This window comes from Choristoneura fumiferana, chromosome 18 (assembly GCF_025370935.1).
Source record: "Choristoneura fumiferana chromosome 18, NRCan_CFum_1, whole genome shotgun sequence".
In the NCBI taxonomy this organism is placed as follows: domain Eukaryota; kingdom Metazoa; phylum Arthropoda; class Insecta; order Lepidoptera; family Tortricidae; genus Choristoneura; species Choristoneura fumiferana.
Genome location: NC_133489.1, coordinates 18,676,559 through 18,691,261, shown reverse-complemented (window position 1 = coordinate 18,691,261; position 14,703 = coordinate 18,676,559). Strand labels below are relative to the sequence as shown.

General features: G+C 37.7%; 1 protein-coding gene across 6 annotated transcripts in view; it reads left to right on the top strand.

Annotated features, from left to right (window-relative positions):
* Positions 1 to 14,703, top strand: part of Khc-73 (Kinesin heavy chain 73) — a 100,351-nt gene that overhangs the window by 42,163 nt on the left and 43,485 nt on the right. For all 6 annotated transcript variants that reach the window (XM_074101180.1, XM_074101177.1, XM_074101179.1 and 3 more), the window contains exons 2-3: positions 6,450 to 6,577; positions 10,920 to 11,069. In XM_074101180.1, the coding sequence (XP_073957281.1) occupies positions 6,470 to 6,577; positions 10,920 to 11,069 (258 nt within the window). In that variant the 5' untranslated portion in view covers positions 6,450 to 6,469. The remainder of the gene's footprint in view (positions 1 to 6,449; positions 6,578 to 10,919; positions 11,070 to 14,703) is intronic.

The following is a 14,703-nucleotide window of genomic DNA, read 5'->3' as shown; positions in this document are numbered from 1 at the left end:
GCCATGCGAGACGATGACGCGGATAAATGGAAGTCAGCCATGCAAGATGAGTATGATTCGCTAATGAAAATGAATACATGGAAGCTGGTGGACAGGCCTGATCGTAAAATAATTCCCTGCAAATGGGTGTACAAGTTGAAGACAGATACACACGGTAATATCACTAGGTATAAAGCTAGACTAGTAATAAAGGGCTTTAATCAAGTCGCGGGAGTAGATTACCACGAGACTTTTTCGCCGGTGATCAGACATTCATCTCTGCGTACTTTATTTGCCTTAGCCGCCGAAATGGACCTTAAAATGCATCACTTGGATGTCGACACTGCCTTTTTGAATGGCGACCTAGAAGAGGAGGTCTACATGGATCAGCCTCAAGGTTTTGTGAAGAAGGGCCATGATGATAAGGTATGTCTCCTGCAAAAGTCCTTATATGGGCTAAAGCAAGCTCCTCGTGCGTGGAACATTAAACTTAACGAAACCTTGTCTAAAATAGGCTTTAATAGGCTGCCTACTGAACCATGTGTATATAAGAAACTCATTGGTTCTGAAATAATATTACTGGCCATATTTGTTGATGACCTAATTATATTTTACAAGAACGACACTTCGTATGTCAAAGTCAAAAGTGATTTACAAAAATACTTTTCACTCAAAGACTTAGGGCCGTTGAAATATTATTTAGGAATAAATATTGTTTGTAATGATGGAAAAGTTACTATAAATCAAAAGTCGTACATTACTTCGCTATTGAAGAAGTACGCATTACAGAATGCAAAGGAATTTGACACGCCATTAGCTAATAGCAAGCTAGCTGCTGATTCTGAAGGTAAGGAGTCAACTTATGATTATCAGCAGATAATTGGCTGTCTTATGTATCTTGCTGTGAATACACGGCCAGATATTGCGTTTGCTGCCAGTTATTTGAGCCAATTTAATACTAAATGTGGCAAAATACATTGGTTAGCGGCAAAACGGGTACTTCAATATTTAAAGCGCACTATAGATTATTCTATAATCTATAGGAAAACTGGAATACCTCTTATGGGTTATACGGATGCTGACTGGGCAAATTGTACCAGTGATCGGCGCTCTTATACCGGTTACTGTTTCAAACTTGCAGATGGCCCGGTGTCATGGGCGTCAAAGAAACAGCCTACAGTGGCGTTGTCGTCAACTGAAGCCGAATATATGGCACTTACAGAAGCAGCAAAAGAGGCTACATATTTGCGTAGATTCATTGCTCAGGTATGTAGCAATAATGATCAATATCCTACTATAACTTTATACAGCGATAGTCAGAGTGCACAAAACTTGGCATATAATCCCGTAAACCATGGTAGGACCAAGCACATTGACACGAAATTTCATTTTATTCGGGAAAAGGTGTCAGATAATATTATAAAACTAAAATTCATTAGTTCGAGCAATATGTCTGCTGATGTGCTCACCAAATGTCTGGGTAAAACTGCACATCAAAGATGTATTCAAGGGTTAGGTTTAATTAATTTACCTAGTTGATACCTATATTTTTTTTGAATTTTATGTTTTATAGTTCGTTGGTTTTATCTACTGTTTGGTTTGTGATGTTACATTTAAAGTATTCTGTTATGAGCAAGTTTATGTACAGAGAATTTTGATTATGGGCGGGTGTTAAAATAGGTAGGTACTCTATTGTTGTACATAGGTACTGGCTATTTTTATAAGCTTTTGTAATCAAATTTCTATTTCCTTATATTTAAACTTGACTGACATAATTGTTTATACTTTACTTCAATACAAATTCCAATCAAAGCATGTCGTTTCTTTAACAATTTACTACAACCTTCAGCCTTCAGCCTGTATAATGGAATATTAAATTAGTGTTTGTAACTTGCCAGGTTGTTTTAAGATTATTATTATAAGAAACAAATAGAATATGAATTCAAATACCTAGCTATTGCAGGACCACGCGCACATGGCAACTATGTCGCCGCTGCCATACATTGTATATACGAGTAAATATGCCTTCATACAAGCATTGCTCCCACCGGTTCCATACAAATCACCATTATGTCATACAGATTCAACTGGCACTAAATCCATTTGAGTCGTATTTTATATATTAGAAAAAGCAAAAAATAGACTAATTTAGACCTCGACCGACACAACTTAAGTCATTCATTACAATCTCTAGATTTTTAATAATAAAGTACCTACGAAGAAAATATGAACAATTTTCTTTGACGTTTCCGCGAAGAAATCACAAGAGCGTCCATTTTCCCCTCCAATTTTCCCTTTTCACTTAGCCGTGAGCCCTCGATACAGAACGACTCTTGACAATGACTGTGATGTAGCCCTGGCGGCCTGCCAACGCGGGATCATCATTTCTCAAGCCTAATGCTTGCAGTTTTCCTCCCATACAAACAATGGGAAGCTGACATTTCCTGTTAAAAAATAGCACAATGTTTTTATCTGTTATTACAAATATCATCCAATAGATAGGGTATCCGAGCCAACAACATTTTGAAATGGAAAGGTTTTTGCTATAACTAAGTGTTAATTTAATATTTTAGTTATTAAATAAAAAGGCACTGGTTTCTGGTGGTAGAAATAAAGGTACCTATAATCATATATCAAAAATCATAGACAAAAAATAGTGTGTTACTACAATAGAATAATATTTGATAAACCTACAGAATATATCTGCTGAAGTTAGCCTGTTTATATATAAATTTACAAAACAAACGAAAAGCAATCCCACCGTTCATTAGTCTTAATATTTTACGTTGTTAATTAGACGAGCCCATATTGCTGATTGGTCGACGAATAATAGTGTCACCTAAAGAACAATCTAGTTTCATGATTCTTGTAGAAACTGCAAATACAATTCGTAGCAGCAATTTTGAATTCATTTTGTCAAAGGCGATACCTAAAAACCTTTTCGCGCGTTAGGTATTCCGCACTTGTTTCAGGGGATAAAAACGCAACTGGCGACGTGACAGGTGTTTCATACAATAAAAGTTGACATTCCCATAGCGACGTATTCGTATGAGAAGAATGATGGCTACCCGCGTCCTCTGTAAAGGTTGCTTTGATTTATACGAACAGACAAATCTATGACAAAGGGCTTTTGTTGTTTTATCCGACGAGGTAGTCCTGACTTTTATTTGAAGAATTAATTAGGAAAACGAAAGTTTCAAGCGGTCTTTATTTTCGTCGAAATTAAGAAAGTAATTAAAATGCTTCTGAGAAAGTTTTTAAAACTTCGACAGCGAAGTAATTAACTTATTAATCAGCATTGCTTGAGTGAAATTGCATTCTGTTTGAAAGCCTCTCAGTGTTCCAATGAGGTGATCGTAAAGGTTGGTCCGAACGCCTATTTGAATAGTTTCGATGTAGGTTTCCCGAGCGGCAGGTGGCGTCTACCCGCCGCATAATTTCCCTATATATTCCACATAGCAACGTTCTATTATTTCTGTATTTGGGAATTGAATTATGTGTGCGACTGGCGCGTGAGAGAACTACAGATGACGCTAACATTTCTGAAGAGACGTCTTACTATTCAATCAACGTCATGTAGTGTAATAGTTGCTTGACGATAATCGTTCTATCGACGATGTCGACAGCTCTGTGTCGAGGGGTTTTGTTGTGTTAATCAAAGTTGGGAGATGTTCTATACATGACGACATGTTCATTTAATTAAGATCGTTTGTAATTTGTTAGTGTGTACAACGTACTTACCTAAACATCGTTGAGTTTCTTGCCGGATTCTTCTCAACGGAGGTTTTTCCGAACCGGTGGTAGATTTTTTTTTGACATTCATAAGTGCTTGTTATGGCCTAAATTGAATAAAGATATTTTGACTTTGACTTTGATAGTACGCCTGCTACGCCTTGAGGCAATAAGCATTTTATGCAACACTACTTGCTAATTTGTAAAATGTTGTTGTCATTCTTCATTATTCTACGCAATCGCACAATTTTTTTCTTGCCAGTTTTCTTCTTGAAGAGTTCAAAGCGATATTAAAAATCGAATGCCGGTCTAAAAGAACAAGGTTTTAAGAGTCTGATAATTTTTAGTGCTTGTTGACATTTCTTTCTAGTACGGTCCCAGGGCAGACGTATGACCTTACGCGGTCCGTCTTTTTTTTAACTTAGTGCCGCCGGCAGGTACTTGCCTGCTGTTCTTGAGTCTCATTTTGTTCTCAGTTTTGTTTTGCTCATTCAGTTTGTATTTTCAATTCATTTTGTTCTGTTATCTTTGCTTTGGGACGAACTTAGCAAATGAAAAATATTTAAAAAGTAAAGATATTTTTAATGAAAAAGTCGAATAAACGCGGTGAAGTCACTAGAAATAACACCAGTCAACAGCTTTCTGCAATAATTAGCAGAAAGATTTATGAATTCCTCGTTTATCATTTTTCTAATTACCTTACTCTGAGTAGGGACGAACGGGGATAACTCTGAATGCCACCGTAAAAATCCGAACAGACAGCCTTCGTTCATTTTACAGCACTTGATATACGAGTGCGGACCAAAAAGTTAGACCAAGAAGTTAAGTAGTTAATTAACCATACACGACTGAATGATAAAGTTATCCATACAAATGTATAGGCACACCTTAAATTAAGTGTCGCAACAGAGAACTTTCATACTTATTTTAGCAACAGGCGTTAAAGTCTCGCGAACTCCATCCATACAGGATGTCTTCAAATTTCAGCTGGCTAATGTGTTATTCTGTCTGAACATCCCTGTAAAGTTCAATACAATTTTTGATCAAAATTAATTAGTCATAGATTTGACGCACTAAGTACATTTTGATTGAACATTTATTAACAATAGATAGTATGGAAACATTTGTCAACCATAATTAAAATATCATGATAAACGCTTATGTTCAGTGAAAGTAACTCTACTATCTGCTGGAATATTCTGAAATTATGTATCTTATCTTAGACATCTTTTATACAGCGCCGCCTTATTAGGCAATAACTAAAAGGAAAAGACCAAGTGACCTTAGTTTTTACATTCCAGAATTTACAGATTACCTTTTTGTTATATTTGCGATTCAAAGGATTCACGCCTGAATGAATAAAGTTTCAAATTTCGTTCTGACCTTGTTGTAAGGGGTGAGATGTAATCTCGATTTGGGTTGAAAATGTCAGGTGATACTTTACTTGAACAATTTTCGTATGACCTTGGTATTAAAACGAGATTAAGGTAGATATTGTATGAGATACTTTGTTTTATTTTGAAAACGATTAATATATGTGATATTTGAGACCTACGCGATTTTCATTCATAATAAGAAGAGTAATCAACTCAAAATTATCCACGTTAACCTTCCAGAAACTAAAATGGGGTGTTATGTTGTGTTGTTACAACCTTGATCTAGAAGCGCGAATTACTACCACTTACATACCCACTTAATCAAACAATATAATTCAATTTGCATGTCAGTCTGATAGGGTGCCGAAAGTTTGACTTCGGTGAGGCAGATATGAAAAATACGAATGTTTGTTCTCGAGTCTTGGGTGTTAAATATGATTGTGTTACGAAGTTTATCCGTTACCCACTCCCGATACTGCGTAGCACAAGCTTTGCTTACTTTGGAATAGCTACTTGGTGTGAATTATCCCGTGACCTAATATTATTTACTTATTTATGAAACTCGAATTAGTTTTTCTCTCAGGATTCTAAACGCGTTTGGGTTGTATTGGTGGGAATAGTAATAATAATAATAAAATTTATTTATTCAGATTACTGGGATCCATCAGTTGTTAGTATTACTTATAAATATATATATAGTTAAGTTTTATTTTAGTTTACCCAATCTTATATTTAAAGGTATCCCATCCCAATAGAACGAGACTCGTAAAGTGAGGTAGCGGCGTGTTTTTTTTTATGGCTGGCGTCCAACCATCGCGCTCGTATCTTTGTTTATATTTTTTTTGTGGAAACGCGTGTACCTCATATTATATTGTTTTACTATAGTAAATATATATTCTTGATTAATAAATAAAAATAATTTATTTAATTTAATTTATATATTTATAAGTGAGTATTTATAAATGAGTATTAATAATTTTTTTTACTACTCTGGTTATTATTTCAATAAGCATACGGATTGTATGTAATAAAAAGGTTTTTTTTTTTACAAATTTTAAACTTTGTCAAAAGTATTTCAAACTGTACGAGTGTATTCTCAAAGTTACCCACATTACATAGAGCACGATCTTTCCTTAATCTAAAGCCTGGTCTTAATCTAAACCTGCAAGAAAAATTGTGCATGTTGCATTACATTGCGAGGCCACAAGTCAACGCGTTTGTAGTGGTCAATCGAGCGCGCAATGTAATGCAAATTACACGATTTTTATTACAGGTCTAAACTGAGCTTTACGAGAGGTCTAAACTGAGCTATACCCAAGGTGACATAGCTAGTGAACTAATAAATTAATTATTTTGTTGCAGGCTCCGGCAAGTCATATACGATGATGGGTTCTCCGGGCGCTGACGAGGGCGGCATCATCCCCCGCCTCTGCGATGCGCTGTTCGAGCGGATTCGCAAGCAGCAGTCGCCGCCTGCGCTCACTTACAAGGTAACTACAATAGGCCAGTGTCCTAAAAAAAAGGATAATTAGGCAGTTGCCTCACTGCCGGCGAGGAAGCGATTGGCTATATACTATTTTCTCGCTCAAGAAACCAACAAAATATATAGATCCTGTGTGAGTAAAAGGGACACAAATTTATAATTAATATAGTTGATCGTTGGCTGCTCTCACTGCCGGCGAAAACTCTCTCTTCACTCTTTTGTCGCAGCGACAAGAGAGCGATACTCGCTCAGCGATGTTAGCTTGGCTGCCGTCCCGCTCAAGCGAGTGGTGCGATGCGAGTAATGCGGTTTACATTATTCCAGTAGCATGACACTGAATTTACTGGAATAATGTGGAACTGGCATAATCGCCCGTCGCACTCGAACACTCGCTTACCAGCCTAGCGACAAAACTACACTCGCTTCTCGCTGCTCGCCCACTCGTTTCTAGTTACTAGCTCTAGTCGCTTCTCGCTCATCGTCGGCGGTGGAACCTTAGTCCTTGAGTTAGATGTTAGATATCAGCAAAATATTGGATACGTACGGTTGGTTACAGGGGGGGTGTAGGTACATTTTAATAGAGACCAGCAGGGTCATTGACTTCTGGCAGGCGTCCAGATTCAGTTCTCCTAAAATATTTAAACGGTAGTTCGCCAAAAAGAATAAGCCTGCAAAGGCCGACTAAGCTCAGTGTCCATTGCTTAAGTCGTTCAAAGGACATAAATGCGGACAATAGAGTTAAGAAGTGCAGTTTAAACTAAAAGCATGTCGGTGCTTTACTGGACCGCGCCGGGATAAAATTGTCATTGACTTAGACATAAGTACCATTACCGAGTCCGTTTGAGTTAATATCACTGTCTTTAAAACCTATACATTCTATGAGCTTACGTGGTTGCCACTCGAGGACCTTTCTACCCCAATGGCTATCCTTATCTTCGAGCGATGTAACCCGCCCATTGCCACTTCAACTTGAATATTCTTTGAGGTGTGTCGGTAACTCTAGTTCTTCGGCGAATTGTCGAAAACTACTACACGCGAATCACGCGAACAACAAAATTATCCTATGAGGATTCCGGTTCAGCCGACTGAGGTGCAGGAACAATTGAAATGAAAAAATTAGGTATAATAATAGCGATTGTCTTCTCAGAGAATTTTTACTTTACCCGAGCTTTATCTATCATCATCATTACTTTTAGGAAAGCAATGATATTTTATTCTTAGGTATGTGGGTGCCTATCCTATCATAGTTTTTAGCTTTGCTAGGAGCAAGCGTTTAATTGGAATTAAAGTCTAACCCCCTTATTCATAAACTACAATCAAATCTATTTTAGTTAAAATGACGCTAAAATTCGTTTGTCCTTATCTGTCACTTCGACATTTGTATTTGTTAGAAAGGGACAAAGCATTTGTTAGTTAACATAGGCTTGTTAAGTTTTATGAATAAGGGGGTTAATGTGTTACTAAGAGCAAGCTTAAAAAAAACTCATTCAATTAATTTACGTATGTACAGTCAAGGGCAAAGATATCGACACGGCCAAAGTTGCAAAAATATGTATACACGGCCTTAATGTTAAGTGCATAAAGTCGTGTATATCGTGTATATCTTTGTTGACTGTACCGAGGAATAATGGAATTACTTTTGAATAAATAGCAAATAATCGAAGCAATCAATCAGTTCAAATAAAAGTTCAAAATAATCGATCTCAATCTAGTTCAACAGAAGTAGGTACTATTAAAGTTATTAATTTAAATTAAAGTTTTAAAGGAGTCTTCGACATTCCCTATCGTAAATACAAACTGAGACAGGGAAGCACAGAAAAACCAGAAAAAGAGACCAGCACTGGAGTTGAAATAAAAAATACAAAAAGACTCCATAAAATCAATCATAATCTTCGACATTCGTTTGACACGTGTCTTTACTTCCTTTCCTGTGGAAGACATCGGACTATCTATGCCAAATTAGGTCAGCTTGGCAGCTCCTGATTCACTAGTAGGCAACGGACCATATGTCTATGTATATAATATAGACTTTCAACTAAATCATTGAATTGGCGCAGTCGGTAGTGTGTTTAAGTACCTACATGTATACTCGAAACACATAACCTTCCTTTCTGGCGGCAGTCTGGTAAACATGTGCATATATAAGGATCTATGTCTAACAACTGGTAGCATGGTGTACGGTTGTGTCACTCTGAAGATGAGCTCTGGTTGAGTTCGAAACGCGTCAGTGTAGTGTGGTGGTGGTGATAGATGGGTTTGTGTGATTTGTGTGTGTTCTTACAGTGTGGAGGTGGAGGAACTGCATGAACACGCATATTTTGCATAAGCTTAGCTATCGTAAGGTCGCGGGTGAGCAAGGAAATTATTTTAGTTCATTGATAAGGATCTATGTCAATAAAATTTGTCATCGATTATTGAAGTTTAGGATTAGTTGCCTCGTCGCTAGTACGGTATTATTTCATAATTCAACATGGACGTCGGTTGAGAGGGCGTGGGCTACTGTTCTATATCGGAAAATGCAAAGCTATCTTATGACGAAGACGAAGTTGCCAGTACCAAATAATAGCAAAATTTAGTCTCTTTATTTAACCAAACACTTGATGCCGACTGCCTCTAATTGATCTCTTGACCTATCAATGAGGGCTTCTGTGACTAGCTAATTGACGCTACCATCGTCAGATCCGTTTGACAACTTTGACATTTGTGTCACGTCTGTGATTGGTTGAAAAACTAACGCTGTATGTAACGTCAAACGGATCTCCCGATACTAACGCCATCTAGCGATATTTTGCCTGTCAAAACACAACCTCATTAACACTTATGAACTCCATTGTTATGAATAATGAGGTTCATTTAGGGTCAAGGGTGCAGTATCTAGAATTCCTGAGGCCTTCATTTTAACAAACAGCTCTGTGTTCTGATTATTACTGTAGGTGTGATCTTTAGGAGGTATAGCCCTATCAAACAAGTTATTGTTCTAAATATTTGGCACGATTTGCTTCGGTGGAGTTAATTGGCGATTTTGCTTACGATTGGCTCATTCAGTAATGTAACCAATCATAAACGTGACACAAATAAAATTCACAAACGAGCCTCACGTTACTAGCGCCAAATAGGTACCCTGTCACAGAACCTTAATTTAGTAAAAGTGACTAGGCATTAACAGAAGTGTCCAGTTAAACCTGACCGTACTATTTAAGAAAGGAACTAGTAAATAGGATAACAGGATGAAGATCGATGTTTATAGTTTCTGGTCAACGTAAGTCACGTGGCGGCTAGTTACGTTATGTCGACTTTGGCGGCCGATCGTAAAACCAGCCAGATCACGAAATTCCTAATTCTCGAAATTTCATGAATTGGCTAAGGGACATTCGCCATATCGTTAAAAACTCACCGTTTAACGATTTGCCTATTGACGTCTAAGCAGATCATGAAATTCATAGGCATATCATGAAACGCCGCCATATCGTTTCTGGCAATTCGCCGGCCGCTGCCGCGGAACGCTCGCTCGGCTCGTGCGTAGTGGTCACAATTCATACTAAACACTCTTCGCTTCGCTCGTCGTACCTAAACTTTTCGTTTTTTCAGCATATCACGATGGCCCGGTATAAAGCTAGGAATATCGACGAATATGCGTTGCTCTAATCGATCTGCTTGCTGCCGTATTGTTTCTCAGGCACATCGTGATATGCCTGGCCAACTTTTAGGCATATCATGAAATGGCGCCATTTCACGATATGCCTAGGAATTTCGTGATCTGGCGGATTTTACGATCGGCCGCCGACATCGATAACAATCTGAGTCCTTATCCGGGTATATGTTCCTTTATCCTACACGAACCCCGCATTTACCGGGATAATAGTATGCTATGTTCGACTCGAGGCATTAGACTTTCTCATCGAAGCCTGTTCACTTGGTAAATATCTAAGTAAATGTGAAATCCTATTGTTGCAATAAATTTTGTAGATAGACAACATGATCCGAAGTCGGACATAGGAATATATACAAAATGGTGCAAAAAAAACGCTAAAACGGAAACTGGCTTAAAAAATCCTTTATTAGGAGTTCACTCACAAATGTACACACCGTATGACTATGAGTTACAGAAAAATATCAATAAAATGCACCGGGGGGTGCATAATTAAAGCGTACAAAACACAGAAAGTCTGTTAAACAATACCAGAGTGACAAAGCACAAGAGTCTTAGAAGCAAGTCTAATACCTCTCTGATACTTCTGGTTGACTATCATGCCTGATGGGATTGTCAATCCTATTTTTAGTTTTGATGTTGTTTTTTTTTTTAATTTTCTTACACGTCGTACGATACCAATGTTGTTTTGTTTTCGCAGGTGGAGGTGTCATACATGGAGATATACAACGAGCGAGTGCACGATCTCCTGGACCCGGAGACGACGCGGCGGTCGCTCCGCGTCCGCGAACACGCCGTGCTGGGGCCGTACGTGGACGGACTGTCGTTACTGGCCGTCTCATCTTTTCAGGTAATTTTTGGGATCTAGGTAAAATAATACCACTGTGACACATTACTTATTTATTAAAAAATACTTTTAGAGCGGTTCGGTTTCACACTTAGAGTTCAATGATCCGAATCAGCGAAAATACGGTCTGGACTAGTTGTTAAAATAGTATATAGTACCATTTACCAATAATAATAATAATAAGCATTAAATTAATAAAACTACCTATCCTAAACTTACTTAATCAAAAAGTACCCCTTTGGCAAGGTCCCGAAGATGCTGGCAGCGTTTCCTTTTTAAAAAGCCAAGCTAATTCTATGTCCGAGGAAGCTGCGAGCTCTTCGGTCCCCTGTGACGTCTACTAACATTATCAAAATTTCTTAAAAAAAATTAAAGTGCGTATATATTGTTGTATGGTGAAATCGGACGACAGAAACCGGATTTAGTGCGTGAGCTTCCATACAAATAGTTCTATGACTACTCCGGTCCTTATTTTCCCGGATTCGGATCGGATTCTAATCAGACGTAGAGCAAAACCGCTCCTACCTTCGTGGCAGCTAGTTGAAGTCTAATGAAGTTATAATTGTTATTCGCAATGGTCCTCGCTCTGATTTCTCGTGCAACTTTACGTCGTCTTGTCGTTCATGTTGAGAGAGTCGCAGAAGGGAGAGACGCATGACGAATAACGTAGCGCTACGTTCCGACCTCCTTTCCTCGCTATTTCCCATGCCAATCGTCAAATGCGTGGCACAAGCTTTAAACAAAAAGTTGGAGTCAAGAACTAATTTTCGTAAAAATACAATATGTAATGTAGTGACAATTCCTAGTAATGGTAGTGAATTTCATTTTTGGAATCTAACCGCGCCCATTCAAGTTGTAAAATTTCAAGATAACCGCTATTGTGTACAATGTACATACATTCTATCCTGTTTTAATCATCATAAAACAACGGTAAACGCAAATGTACTTCCAAATATCATCTCACTCCTGAATATGTCGTAAAGGGGAATAAGTTCATGTATTATTCCGTCATTATGATCTAGCAATATCGTGTTACGAGATCATTTATCTGGGGGGGTGCTTCGGTAGATTGGACTAGGTAACTCTCCCGCGGGAATACTCGGTGATATAGATCTGTTAGGTGTTTTGTATCTCCTGTATTGATTTTTTATGCTAAAGTTGACAAACGGCAGCCATTAGTGGTTACAGTGAGGCTCTACCACATGTACAGTGTACTAGACTAGAGCATTGAGCAAGAGAATAGAGCAAGTCATTTTATACAGCCTATATCCAGCATTACCTACCTTTACGAGCATGAAAGAAAAGTGAAAATCAAATTTTTAACAAAAACATATGATGCTTTTAACTTTTTGGTCAATACACTTCCATTTATTTTTTTGTTTGTTGGTTCAGTTTAGATTCGTTTGTGAAAAGCACTATATCCACCTCGGCCGTCATAGCAATTGCTGGCTTCGTATTATTAAATGGACTCGCTAGCTCATCCTATTTTATCTATGAAGTTACAAGTACCTATCTCTATTTGATTAAATCAGTAATAAAAATAGTAAAACATGTCTGGTGGCTTTATTTAAGTAGTTATGTTCCAGTAAAAGGATTCCCCTGAAACTCATTTTACCTCAGACGCTCAGCATTCCTCTGTAAATTTGAATTACCATGCAAAAGTTTAAATGTAACATTACATTCTACCAAAAGCAACATCAACTCCAAGTTCTAGGGACGAATTTCTGTTTACACTAAATTTTGATTTACTCCTACAAGTTTCTATATTTAGAAATTTTAACGTTTTATCTCGATTGCCCTTTAGAGAGATAGGATGGTTATTAAAATTAATTTTGTTTCGGAGGAACAAAAATGGTATCGTCAGTGGAAATTTTCGATAAAATCTCTGTTTTCCTCGCAGATTGGGCGCTCCGATAACTTCATTAAGTTAGAGTCGCTCCAGGACCTTAACGGTGGCTATTACTCCTGTCGATTCCCCTTCCGCGTAAGAGTGCTTTCTGTCGAAACTGTTCAATTTGCCTTCTACGCGTCAGTCTTTATAAAATCTTCAAATCTTTGAACAACTTGTACTCTTTACGACCGTATAAAAATTGATTGTAGATCTTGTTTTTGGATATGCATGCATAACGAGTTACAGTATTCGGGTTGCTTATGTCATCGATTAGTCATGGAGAATACCAGTTTGTTTTCAACTTAAACCAGGGTCCTGACCTTATCTGTTACCCACTAAAAAATAATACACATTCTAAAATAAAAATAATGCCATCAAAAAGTTGTACTTTCCAACCACTTATAAAGGAGTTAAGGGTCAATATTCGAGCGTATCAACCGCCTCATTTTCGTGGCCACATTTTTTTAAGAATGGCTGTAGAATTTGATGACATTTTCGATTCTTTTTTTAGACGTCCTGTGCTTCTACTAGATAACCCGGAAACTGTAACGTAACGGAACCTACCATGTCAACAAATATGTGCCCACGAAAATCATACGGAATTAACGCTTTCAAATGACCCGTAAACAATATAAGATTTCGTTCTCACTTTTATGACGTGCATGTGTGCAAAAATAAAACAAGCTGCAGCCCAACCCGTTTTTATTATCATTGTCCCAACAGTAAGCACAGTAATGTATGAAAGTAAACGTTTTCTATCTATTTAATAACCTCGCCGCCGCTCCTATCGTGCCGATCGATGATGGAGGCATTACGGCATTTAATGTAAATTAAACAAGTGGCCCAATTTCACTCAGTGGCACTGGCACGGCATGGAGCTCGAGGTGCGTATACCCGCGTATTAGGTGGATTGAGCGGATTCGGCTCCCTTTTCTAATCAACTTCGATGGAGTAGTATACAGTGGGTATATGGGTAGCGTGTGAAAGGTAGAAGAATGAAGTGTAATTAAAAGCGTTTATGTGGAATGGAGCCGCCGTTGATCTTGTTTGGTATACCTACAGTATTGTGGGTACTTTCACTGTTAATCTCTATATATACCTCTGTTTTCTGTGCTGCTTACTATGTATTGGTGTTCAATAAAGAGTCATTGTATTGTATTGTAGGTACAAATGGCTCAAAGGCGACTCTATTGTTAACGGCATAGAAGCGTGTTCAGATATTTTTGCTCACAAGTTTATGAACTCGACTGTACCTACGGACTGGAAGCACACACCATTGATTTTCTTTGCATGTGTGTACAAGTTGATTTTCTTCACCGCACAGAAAAAACATGGTAAATTAAAAATATTTTGCACCACCCCACGGCAATATACTTGAGAAGTCATACGTCAAAACGCTTGGCTACCATGACTACAAAAAAAAATCGCAAAAGAAAACAATAAATATAGTGTTTGCTGTGCATATTATTTTATTTAAATCAGGACAAGCTAACGCCTTAAATTGTACGTTATTTAAAACAAAGCTATACCACTGGAACGTAAAAAGCTTTTGTTTAAATTGTCTGTGCCGCTGTAAATTCGGGGAATTGCACAGATAGCAGAAGTTATAATGCTAGAGAATTGTAATTTCCCTAATACTGAAGAATTAAAATATTTTTCTGTCATGTGGATAAATGGTTTATCTATTGTATACGTATGGTTTATCTACGTATTCGCTGACAGCTGGCATGCATTGCTCTTATGCAA